Genomic DNA, 11,612 nt, shown 5'->3' on the forward strand with positions numbered 1-11,612 from the left:
TTCCTTAGAACAAGAAATTTAAGCTACATTTTCAACCACGTAGCGAAAAGCACTTTGATGTGTTCATTAGTTTAAGCCAAAGTATTTAGGGGATCAGATAACAACAGCCATTTTAGGCCTTAAAAAGCTTCAGAGGCTTTTGAAAGCAGATTCTTTAGGTCAGCCTGAGGCGACGTGGCTTTTGGGGGGGATTACCTCATCTTGAAATTTCCCCACGTCTTATTTTCACCTTTTCTTACCCTTTACCCTTTATGACATTGTTTCTTTTTTTCACAACAATATCAGATAATTATTAGATTTGAAAAAATATATCTTTGTCATATGGTCCAATCTGATAGGCCCTGCTTACTTTATTTGCATTATTACATTACTTTATTTATAAAGATATATTTTAATTGTGTTTGTTTGGGCACCTTTTCTCACCTCATCAATGCTAATGTGCCCGTTGTTTTTAAACAAAACGCGGGCTTCCATCGAGGAACTATACGTGGCTTGTTTCGATCGATCCCGCTCAGGTGTTGTGTGAGAACACGGGCATGCGCATGCGCACCTGAGCGGCCGTCAGGTGAAGTCGGCAACGTGAGCCTCTCGCGCCTTCACTTCGTCCGCTGCGTCTCGGTGGGATCGCTGCGCCTCGAGCCGTGGAGATGTCCGTCCTGGAGAGGATAGACTGGAGGGTGAGTTCTCTCCTCTTCCAGCTGACCTGCGACATGTTTTATCGCTTGTGTGTGTGTGTGTGTGTGTGTGTGTGTTATTTTTTAACTGCTTCCCACAATCATCGGCTGTTTGTGATACAGAACAACCGGTGATTGATGCCATATGGCCGTGGCGTTATTCACTACAAAACGTCAAATACTACAAATGCATTAGAAATCAGTGGGGTTTTTAAAAACAGAAATGGAATTATATTTTTATTTTGTCTTTTTTCCTCTCAACAAGTTAACCATCGCAGTTGTATTATTTATTTTATTAAACTATAACACGAGTCTTGCCGCATAGAACATATGGATATCATGCAGGATTTAATGCAGTAAGTCAGTATAGCCTCCTTTAATACTTCATAGATCAAATTAAAGAAGGCGTCATTTTACAGAATAGGAATGTAACCTACATATATCACAGCGATCTTTTATTGTCGGCTTTGGGGTTGGTTTTTCCGTGCGATTTTGGATTTTAACGCGATTTACTGTACAGGACATTTAATTGAATGCACCTTGTTGTGTAGAAAACCAATTTAGAAACGACTGAGCAGAAGTTCTGCCCGGCATGGATCCATATATCATCTTTACACCTGACATAGACGACTGTTGTTAAAACGACATGGTGGGCATCAGATTTGTTCAAAAAAAAAACACGCGTGACTAAACCCCTTCAGAGGGTCCCTCCCCGCGTCCACCGACGTGAAATATCATTTAATCAGCGCGCATTTCACTTCTGCTTCGCATCACAGCAAACCAAGTGACCAGCACTTAAAAAAAAGAAGAAGCAGGGTAATCCTCACTCAGCAGCACACGCCCTGTTGTTCCCATGCGCGGCCCAGCACCGCAGCTGTCTACAAGCTCTGTCTCATTAATCCCCCAAATTATAATCTGACATTTAGAATTGGTCAAATGGCAACAAAAAGTCATTAATAAAATGAGTCCAAATAATGCACGTATACAGCCATGCAGTGGCCCCGTGAGGTTCGGTTCGGGAAGGAGGTATAAAAAAAAAATCAATGGACAGTTGGGTCGTTATGAACAAATGGAAAAGAGTAAAACGAACATCTTTTGTTCTCGCTTCTGAGATTTGATGCGTATCAGAGCTTCAAAGCAGCCTTGTTTTAGACATTGAAAAGCTCCACCAAAAATGTAAATGAGCTGAAGAGAAAGAGTTGTTTGTTGAGATCCTTTTGAGCTTCGGAGTTTTTGGAGAGAATGATGCTAAACCCCTCGAGCTTATTGCGGTTTGAAAGGAGCACTTAGCCTCCACTGTGAAATACCAACATCACCATGTCACTGACTATTTGAAGGCCTGTTATTCTAATTATGCGTCTCAATCAGAGTTGCAATAACTTGATATTGTAATTGTAAGTGCTTCACAGGCATCTATTATTTTACTACTCCATTGTGCTGGTTACATTGAAAAATATGAACATGAATTAATTATTATTATTTTCATTGTATTATTATAAAACGGGAATGACGATCAGTTTTCAGTATGAATTATTATTAGCAGTTATTTATATTAACACATTAATATGTAAACATGGTATAGTTTGTGTTAACTCTGGGGAAAAACAACTTTTTAAAACCATATAATAGAGTCTTTTGTTAAATTAATAACACCAATGAACCGACTAAGAGGCAGTCCTGAGCGTCATGACCTCCCCATCAAGTTCTCTGCAACAATCCGACTATAGGGGCTAGTTAAAAAAAATCCCTTGGCCATTTTTTTTTAACCACAAATTATCGGATGAATATACCAAGAACTGTCATTTGGAATATTCCCTTTAACCCGCACCTCGGTAGCCCATGAGCACGTCTGTAGGGAGAATACTCCTCAACAAGTGTCCTCCCACACGTTTAAAAGCAGCTGCCTTCCACTTACTGATGGCTTTGAGGAGATAAACACAAACGCACGAGTAGGTGCTGAGAGACTGTCACCCACGGGGGAAGTTTCCCTTCAGTAAAAAGTCAATGGCTCCACACGTCGGACGCTTCAAAGACGGACCCACTTCTGATTGGCTACAAAACCCCGCCAATCAGCAATATTGTCATTTTCCCTTTTTTCTTTTTTTTTTCTCCCCCCCCCCTGACATCATCGTGCGGGGCCACGCCCCCTCGCAGCGACCGCGCACATAAAGTAGCCTTTCGGTGCTAAACGCGTGCACAATATGCGACTGAACATCGCTCCTTTGTCCATAAGAGGGAGTCGAGTTTCTTACGTGCACCGTCGTCGCCCCACTTCCACGCCAGCGCTCGAGAACACATTGAGCGGACTGAGAGGCGGCGGGGAGGAGAAGGAGAAGAAGGAGGAGGAGGAGGAGGAGAAGAAGGAGAAGAAGGAGGAGGAGGAGGAGGAGAAGAAGGAGAAGGAGGGGGGAGTTCGGTGGAGATCTTTCGTGACACCGGTTATTTTCTTCCGTAGTGGCTGTTGGGAAGTCATATCTGTGGTTGGATAGTCAGTCGCTGGGTCACTTCGCCCCATTCAGCCTTCACGCGCAACTTCGCCTCTTCGCCGCAGCGGAAGAACACGGCTGTTCGTGGGCACCAGGAAGCTTTGGGGCTTTTTTCTTCTTCCATACCTGGATTAATTTAAGATTTTTATTTTTATTTTTTAAACTTTTTATTTAGAGGTTGTTTTTTTTTAACAGAGGGCCCCTTTCTCTGTCAGAATGTTGTGGAAATTAGCCGACAACGTGAAGTACGAGGATGACTGCGAGGTGAGTTTCGATAGTTGCAAAACGAGGGATAGCGGCGTGGCTTTTTGATTGACATGTCACAAAAGTTTGCCAGTCAACGGACGCGTGTAACCGTTGGCCATTTTTTTTAAAAATTCACTGTCATGTGCTAATGTTAAATTCTACGAAACGGAGATGAAATGGACACCGGATATAAAAGCTGAGACGCCAACTGTGAAGCCAAAACAACTATTGCGAACTACAACTATTTTCTAAATAAATGCAAGATAACTATTTCGATGGCAGCAACACCAGTGATATACTTTATTTTGAGTTAATGAAAATGATGATTAAAGAATAAAAAAAACAGAAGCATAGGTTTATTTATCACGCTACAACACAGGAGAAACGTATTCAATCCAATAATTTAGTAAGCAATTCAATGGAAATAGTACAGTATCCATTTACACTCTAATAATAATACAATTTTTGTTCATTTTAAATGCAAAGTCTACATATATTCACGCTCTTCACGGAGCCATTAGGCATCATTTCAGTGGGTAAAGGCCACTTCGAGTCCCTTGTGGGAACACGCGCCATCACAACCTGCCACTTGGTTATCAGCTAAATCACGTGACATGTATCTCTCCTCCTCCCCCCCCCCCCAGGAAAGGCACGACGGAAACAGCAACGGGAACCCCCGGCTGCCTCACCTGCCCGCGGTCAGTCAGCACCTCTACAGCCCGTCCCCCTCCCTCTCGCACCCGGCCAGTTCGGACTTCCAGCCGCCGTACTTCCCGCCTCCCTACCAGCCCATCTCCTACCCGCAGTCCAGTGACCCGTACTCCCACCTCGGGGACCCTTTCAACATCAACCCCCTGCACCAGTCGCAGTCGTCGAACCAGCAGCAATGGCCCGGTCGGCAGGGCCAGGACGGGCTCTCCTCGCACGGGAGGAGCGGGCTGGCGAGCCAGATCCTGGGCCTGGAGGGCTCGTCCGGCGTGAGGAGGGAAGGCTTCCGGAGGCCCGAGCTGCTGCCCCCGCACGTGCACGGCATCGAGTCGTCGGGCATCGGCGGTGACAGCATGGGGATGCACGACATGGGGCACGGACTGGACGACGTTCAAGTGAGTGAGTGGGTGGACAAAGTTGCAGCCAGGCGACAAAGTGTGCGTGCGTGCGTGCGTGTGTGTGGAGGTCGCGCTGAGGTGTGTGCACGTGCGCGAGTTTACGTGCTGAAACATAGTAGCAAAATACCGTAATACACTTTAGGATGACATTCAAGTTTAAACTTAATTGGTTACTCTGCATACACATATCTCTTTATCGATAATATTTTCTTTGTTCAGAAATGTCTTGCTGTCCCTCCTAAAGTGTTTATGTGTGTGTGTTTTTTTTTAAATGATTCAAACAATTGCTTAATCCTTCTGTTCTTTTTCTATCAGCATGTAGATGACCACAGTGTTATAATGGCAGACCAGACAGTCATTAAAAAAGGTAAGTTCATTGCACGTTTTCGACACATTGAATTTTCAATCGAAAAAACAACAACAACCTCTCTTACTTTGAAAAGAAGAAATGAACCAAACACATTTTTGGGATATATTATTGGGAAATCTGTCTTTTTGCAAACAAATAAATATGCTGGAAATTTCCTGCAAGGGCCATATTTTTTCACTCTACACATAGGAATTGTCATAACAGTTACTTTAGGTTGCATGTCAGGGCACTCGGTACAGCAAAAGAGGAGTGTTGTATTTGCACTTGCACTGCATACACTGATAATCCTCACAGCCATGAGATGCACTTATCTAATCTGGCTGTGATCCTTCGCCTTTTCTGTTGGTGAAGGTGCTTGAATGGGTGCCCAGTGGGAAAGAACGGATCCCTTTCAAAAAAACAAAACCGACAGACTCCAGCTGACAGGACATGAAAATTGAGCAATCTCACAAACCTCGGTGTTGACTGTGAGCAAAGAGGAAAGCTTTGGATCATCTTTAGGCTCGCTAAGCTCGCAATTGCAGCTCTTTTCAGTTCACGTTAACAGGAAATTACGAGTTGATCTCGGAGCAGTGTTTTTGCTCTGCCGAACGAGCTTTTTTGGCGGGGTGTGGCATCGGGCTCGCATGTGAAGGACAGTTTAGTTATTTGTTGGGACATGAACTGTTTTTAGTGAGAACTCCCTCCCCCCCCCCCCCTCTGCTTTGTCACCAGGGCTTCATCAAACAGACTGACTCATAGGTCTGCCTGTAACATTATTAAACTGCTTACATGCCTTTCTTCATTTATTTGAACCATACGCATGCAGATACGTGGATGAATTCATGGGAAGATTCTGCAATAATAATATAACTATATATAATCATGTGAATGTGAAACAGATTTTTTTTTTTTTCAAGCGTTGAGGTTAATACGATGACATTTATGTGATTTTACACAGTGAATATTGTGTTGTTTCTAAAGCATTCTAGCAAATATTGTGGCGATATAAACGTCGCTTCCTGATGGCGCCGACGGTAGAAATCCATTAGCACGGCGCAAAAAAAAACAACTGCCAGTCCCCACTGGCTACGGAAATAAGCGATGGCTCATTATGTGCCCGTGCTACGGGCAATTTAGGTTTTCCACTTGTAAACAACGGCATGTCACTCCCAGCCATGTGCCCCGGAGGAGCCGTGCAGCACCCATGTGACTCTGTGATTTCTGTCTCAGTATTAGGACTACGAGGTGGCAGGAACCTTGATCGCTTACAGAGGACTTATTATCAGGGGGGAATTCTTGCTGGTGAGATAGCCATATTCTGTAGTTGTGCTGTACTGTTTTTGTTTGTCCGATGACTGTCACTGCTTTTGTGGGTGGGTTTAAAAAGTTCATTTTTAAAACCAGCAAAAAAAACAAAAAAAACACACACACACATTGTTCGAAGTAGAGCCTTTGAGACCAGATGAACTGAGGTGTATCTGTTGCTTAGATGACGGGCTGTATGTGTGTCTGTGTGTGTGTGTGTATCTGTGTGTGTGGATGGGTGTTTGGCACGAGGGCATTTTAGATGTTTCACCACCAGGCAACCAATGTTTGGGAAAACCACACAATATTTCTTTTCTTCCAGCTGACGCTGGTTTTGTCAGTTGTGCAGATCAGCATGCACACAGTTCCTTGTGATTACGTACAGGAGAACACAGATTCTGTGTTGCACAGAGCGGATTAGTGTGATTAGAGTTTATATGCATACACAGGAGAAGTGCATTGTAAACACATTCTTTTGCACAACCAGGACCGTTTTGTCTTCCCTTTTTGTTGTTTTTCACTCTGCAGCTTACCCACATTCTTCTTCTTCTTCCCCACCCCTCACCCTCCAGGGCCTGTCACTCTACCCAAAGGCAACGTGCTGGGTCTTCCTTTCCAGAAAGAGTCCCTCCTGGGCATGGTTTCAAACCCCATGGAGGTGTTCTGCTCCGTACCGGGCCGCCTTTCCCTGCTGAGTTCCACTTCCAAGTACAAGGTTACTGTGGCCGAGGTCCAGAGACGCCTGTCACCCCCCGAGTGCCTCAACGCGTCGCTCCTGGGAGGCGTTTTACGCAGGTCAGAGCTCACACTCATTCAACGCGACAGCAAGTTGGATTTGATACGACACAGGAATTCGGCAGGATCTTATTCTCAAAGTATAAGGGAATCTAATTTAAGCATAATTCAGTTATATATTTTTTGTCAATAACCGTATTGCCTGCATGCTTGGTAAGGCTGTCCGATGGTGATGATGATGATGATGATGATGATGTGCAGACTGAAAGCTTCGGAGCCCGTTGGGAGAAGCTTTTTCTGAGCGCTCGGCTCGTTTTTCCTGACATTCTTTGCGGAGTCTGCAACTTTGGTCCTCTGCTCCCACTGAGGAATAGGGGCGGTTACCTTAAGACCGCGCCTGTGTCTGTCGGGGTTTGCGGCATCGGGCCGGTTCATCCGTGGCAGCGCGACTGACCTCGTGGCACATATGTTAGTGCGGCAGTCTGTTGAGGGACTGAGGGTACAGTATGTACACAACGGCCCCGACGAGAGCGCTTTGTGCTTCGGGTGCACGTTTGCCACTTCCCATGTGCCTGTGTTAATGCTGACATGCGCACACACACACACACACTCAGACATTTCTAAGTAGGTCATATAGCACTAGGAGGGGGATCGTTAGCAGAGGGGGTGGCGGCACTCGTACACACACACACACACACACACACACCTCCCTAAAGATGCTCCCTCTCTCACCCGCCATGGGGAGGGAGACGTTGCCATCCAGTCATGTGTAAAAAAACGTATCGGCCATTGCAAGTTGGGGAGTGTGAAGTGCGCGTGCAAGGGATTTCTGTGTGTGTATGTTTGTGATTCATTTGTTTTCAAGAGTGCACAATGAGACCTCCTGACAGTACTTTCTGTCTAGAGCTCAGCTGACAGCACCATACTCATGTATTCCTCTTTAAATGAATGCTCTTAAGCAGATGCCAAACAACAAAATATTGTGTGTGAAGAGATTGACTGCATTTATTTGGTATGATATGCATACTTGTTGTTGTTGTTCTGCAGAGCCAAGTCAAAGAACGGAGGTCGTTCCCTGAGAGAGAAGCTGGATAAGATCGGGCTCAACCTGCCTGCAGGAAGAAGGAAGGCCGCCAATGTCACACTACTTACGTCACTAGTGGAAGGTATGGCATGTCACTCAGTGGCTCATCGCACCTTCACGGGTGTAATTGCCGTTTGCAGCGGCTGGAATGTGGCTGCCTCAGTGTGAGAACGTCTAACTCATTTTAAGTGTGTGGTTTTAAAGTCCTGTGCGACACTTTTCATCATTGAAAGTGTCAATGACAGGAATGCAATGCGACGCGGCTTTTGGCCGCATAGTTCTGCTCCTTTTGTTCTCACTGTAATTCTGTCAATTCAGCCTGCGCTTCCTTCAACGCAAGCGGGTTCACTCTCAAGCATCAAAGATAAAAATCCATTTTCATCTCAGTCTTGGCTATTCCCAGCTTTGGAATACCTTTCAGTACAAACTCTACCGCTGTAAGGATAGTATTACACTGTACTGTGAGCTATGCGTTGTTTGACCACAGATCTTCAGTTATTTAACATCAGTTATTTTTTGTTTATATCTACATGTGTGTGTGTGTGTGTTAGGAAGACTAACGTCGCCCTTTCACCTGCCCTTGTCAATGCCTTGAAAGCTTCACCGGGGAAAACTTTTATCACTTTAATCACATCCACCTGCCGCGGGGCTGAGGTGGAATATTTTTTCCCTCTCTTGCGCCCTACACGCCTAATTCTTATAAATGAGCGGATGATTCTGTGCCGCAGAATGACCAGAGGCTTGTGTTATTTAGAGACCTTCAAAGCTGAATTAAGCCTTGTTATCTTGTGTTTGACTCGCCAGGAGGGCCTGCTGACCTTAAAGATTGTGCTTGTGAATAGCTGCCCGCGTCCCCCAGTGATGTGCGTGTCTATCAATGAGCGGTGCTGCGGGCGCCGCGGGCACTCTGCGCTAGCATTCATCCACATAAGCCCATTATGACCGTGCAAGTCGAAAACCACCCTCAAGATGGAAATATATTCATCTCACAAGCCCTTCTTCCCTCAAGCTAGAGGACTGAGCACAGCTGATTATTCTGTAGTTCAACTGCTTCCCTTCATGTGCATCAGGTCCAAAACGCTGCTCGTGTAATGCTCTAAATTGATGAGTTCCCGTAGCCGGGCAGCTCCCCATTTGATCTCTGCCCAGTGGGCCAGAGGGCATGCGGGGGTAAAGCCTGTGTAAATAATAATATTTATTCTTTCAGAAATTGAGTTTTGGTTTGAGGCTCAAAGCCAAGTGTCAACTTAAGGCCTGTCCCGGGTTTCGAGACCATTTAAAAAGGATTTACTTTATTTTTTCCCCAGGTGAAGCTGTTCATTTAGCGAGAGACTTTGGTTACGTGTGTGAGACGGAGTTCCCTGCAAAGGCCATTGCTGATTACCTGGGAAGGCCTCACGTAGAACGCAACGAGGTCAACTCTCGCAAGAACATGCTGCTCGCTGCCAAGTAAGTGTCTGCTTCCATTTGTGATTAACTTTAATTTGCATGGAAATGTGCCCCCTAGCAAAGTAGGATATACCGTAACTAGAACTAATTCTTAAATACTTTCATTGATCGCTAAAACATTTCTGATTTTTGATTTCGTCGTCCAAAGCGTTTTTTTCGTATTTTCTCTCATCCGAAAGTATTTTTCTGTTCGTCGACCAACAGGCAAATCTGCAAAGAGTTCACTGACCTGCTGACTCAGGACCGCTCGCCGCTGGGAAACTCTCGGCCGGCCCCCATCGTGGAGCCCGGGATCCAAGGCTGCCTGACCCACTTCAGCCTCATCACTCACGGCTTCGGCTCGCCCGCCATCTGCGCCGCCATGACCTCGCTTCAGAACTACCTGAACGAGGCGCTCAAACAAGTGGACAAGATGTACCTGAGCTCCGGTAGCGACACCCAGGGGTCCTCAGACAGTGGGAGCAAATCTGCAGACAAAATGGACAAGCACAGGAAATGAGAGCTCAGAGGAGAGTCCTTGTGAACTTGAGACCCCCAGATTCCCTTCATCTCGCCGCCCCGTCTGCCCTTTTTTTAGGCTTTCTTTTTTGGATTTTTGAAAGAAATCTATGTTGATTGATTGCGTATTGTCATTCTGAGAGCTGCATTTGTATGTGAGAGAGAGTTTGTGTGTAATTGCACTGTTGAATTTTAATTAAATGTTTTGAGAAGTCCCTGTTTGCTTCAAACCAACACTAATAACAACCGCCTGGGGGGGGGGGAGGGTGGTATTAAACCACACTACGGCCATCGGACCTACTCCCTGTTGACAAGATGAGGAAAAGAACAAAAGTGTGCTTTTTTTTTTCATCTCAAAGACATTTTTTAAGATGAATTCCTCTCGGCCGCCTCGCCTCCTCTTCTGCTCCGTCTGGAGGCAAATCCTCTGATTTCCTGAGTCTCAATGGACTTGCAAAGGACAACTTTTATATGAGAAAGCGAGAAGAAAATCCACTTCATTTTTTTTTTTTTTTTTCCACTTCAAAAAGGATCAGTGTTATTGTGAATCTTATTGGGCTGAAATGAGGAGAAAAACTTTTTCTCCGTCTGCGTTTGGTCAGAAACCAGAGACTTGATGACCTCGTCAGTGTTCATGTGGATTACAGGCAGCAATGCTTCCATTGTTGCTCTTATGTTTTAAACCCGACAGCCCTTTGTTGTGACCACGTTAGGTATTCATGATTCTATTTGTATTTAAGAAAAACAAAAAATTCCCACCTACCCAAAAAACCCTACTTCAGTCTTCCCAGGTTGTATGTTTGTTGTGAGAATGTGTGTAAATGTATATATTTCTTTAACAAATTTTAATTAGACATTAAATTCCAAACATAGAATTTTATCCAGTGTCTTGTCCTGGATGTAAATAGTTTCTAATTTATGTTGTAATTTAATGGGCTTGTGTAAATACTGGTATCTGGTGTGTGGTTTCGCTTTCTATGACGTTGTGTTTCACTTTTATAAATGGGTTAGTTTTTTATCGAGTAGAGGTTAGGAAGTGGGCATGATATAGCTTTTTTTTGAAAATATGTTAAGACAAAAAAAAACTGTTTACAAAAATTCAGAAAAAAAAAATTAAAATAAAATGAAAGACTCAAGTCTGACCCAGTGAGTAAGTGATGTTGCATGGGCCGTACAAAAAACAACAACAAAAAAAACAAGTATTTGTGATAGTCTTGTTGAGCTCCTTTTGGCAGTGTTTCACAGAAGATGGTCAAGTCATGGGTTGGAAGATTTCTTCCTATTAATAAACCACAAAGAAAACCCACAAACCAATGGGAACAGCGGCCATCATTATCTGCTCACTCAGCTTCCCAATCAGGCTGTGTGAGAGAGGAGGACCTCGAAAAGACCTCATGTGATGAACAGAGATGCACAGCTCGGAGCGCCCCAAACGACTTTCTGTTTAGACGCGGACGACTCCGCATATGTACATGCGTAACGTATGCTGAGCAGACGGTTTGAGCTGTGGGGCCTCGGTGTGAATTTCTCATGTAATTCAGCGTGGCGAGTTTTCTTCTGCAGAAAAATTCCTTTCGACGTCTTCTAGGGAAAGGCTGCTGGCTGCTGCGCTTCAAGACTGCAGCGGAGACCTGAATGCGACCGAAGGCAAAGGTTGCTCAATCGTCCCTTGCCAAG

The 11,612-nt window shown here is 44.8% G+C and overlaps 1 protein-coding gene across 5 annotated transcripts; it reads left to right on the top strand.

Annotated features, from left to right (window-relative positions):
- Positions 1-613: 613 nt before the first annotated feature.
- On the top strand, positions 614-11,235 carry tfap2c (transcription factor AP-2 gamma (activating enhancer binding protein 2 gamma)). Of its 5 annotated transcripts, XM_062564121.1 has the most exons (9): positions 640-677; positions 3,130-3,424; positions 4,051-4,509; positions 4,828-4,879; positions 6,095-6,166; positions 6,742-6,964; positions 7,952-8,070; positions 9,296-9,437; positions 9,642-11,235. In XM_062564121.1, exons 2-9 carry the CDS (start codon positions 3,377-3,379, stop codon positions 9,934-9,936), a joined length of 1,410 nt encoding a protein of 469 aa, XP_062420105.1. In that variant the 5' UTR covers positions 640-677; positions 3,130-3,376; the 3' UTR covers positions 9,937-11,235. The 5 variants fall into 5 exon arrangements, with proteins under 5 accessions (XP_037304382.2, XP_037304384.2, XP_062420105.1 ...); XM_037448485.2 differs by lacking the exon at positions 3,130-3,424 and having other exon boundaries at positions 614-677; XM_037448484.2 differs by lacking the exon at positions 640-677 and having other exon boundaries at positions 3,033-3,424.
- The last annotated feature ends 377 nt before the right edge of the window (positions 11,236-11,612 follow it).

The sequence above is a fragment of the Pungitius pungitius genome, chromosome 8 (assembly GCF_949316345.1).
Source record: "Pungitius pungitius chromosome 8, fPunPun2.1, whole genome shotgun sequence".
NCBI classification, from domain to species: Eukaryota; Metazoa; Chordata; class Actinopteri; order Perciformes; family Gasterosteidae; genus Pungitius; species Pungitius pungitius.

Bases quoted from the DNA above. Each gene is read 5' to 3' on its own strand.
- tfap2c (XM_062564121.1), top strand. From the start codon at position 3,377: ATGTTGTGGAAATTAGCCGACAACGTGAAGTACGAGGATGACTGCGAG. The intron at 4,510-4,827 runs GTGAGTGAGTGG...TTTTTCTATCAG, and splicing joins ACGGACTGGACGACGTTCAA to CATGTAGATGACCACAGTGT. The intron at 9,438-9,641 runs GTAAGTGTCTGC...GTCGACCAACAG, and splicing joins AACATGCTGCTCGCTGCCAA to GCAAATCTGCAAAGAGTTCA.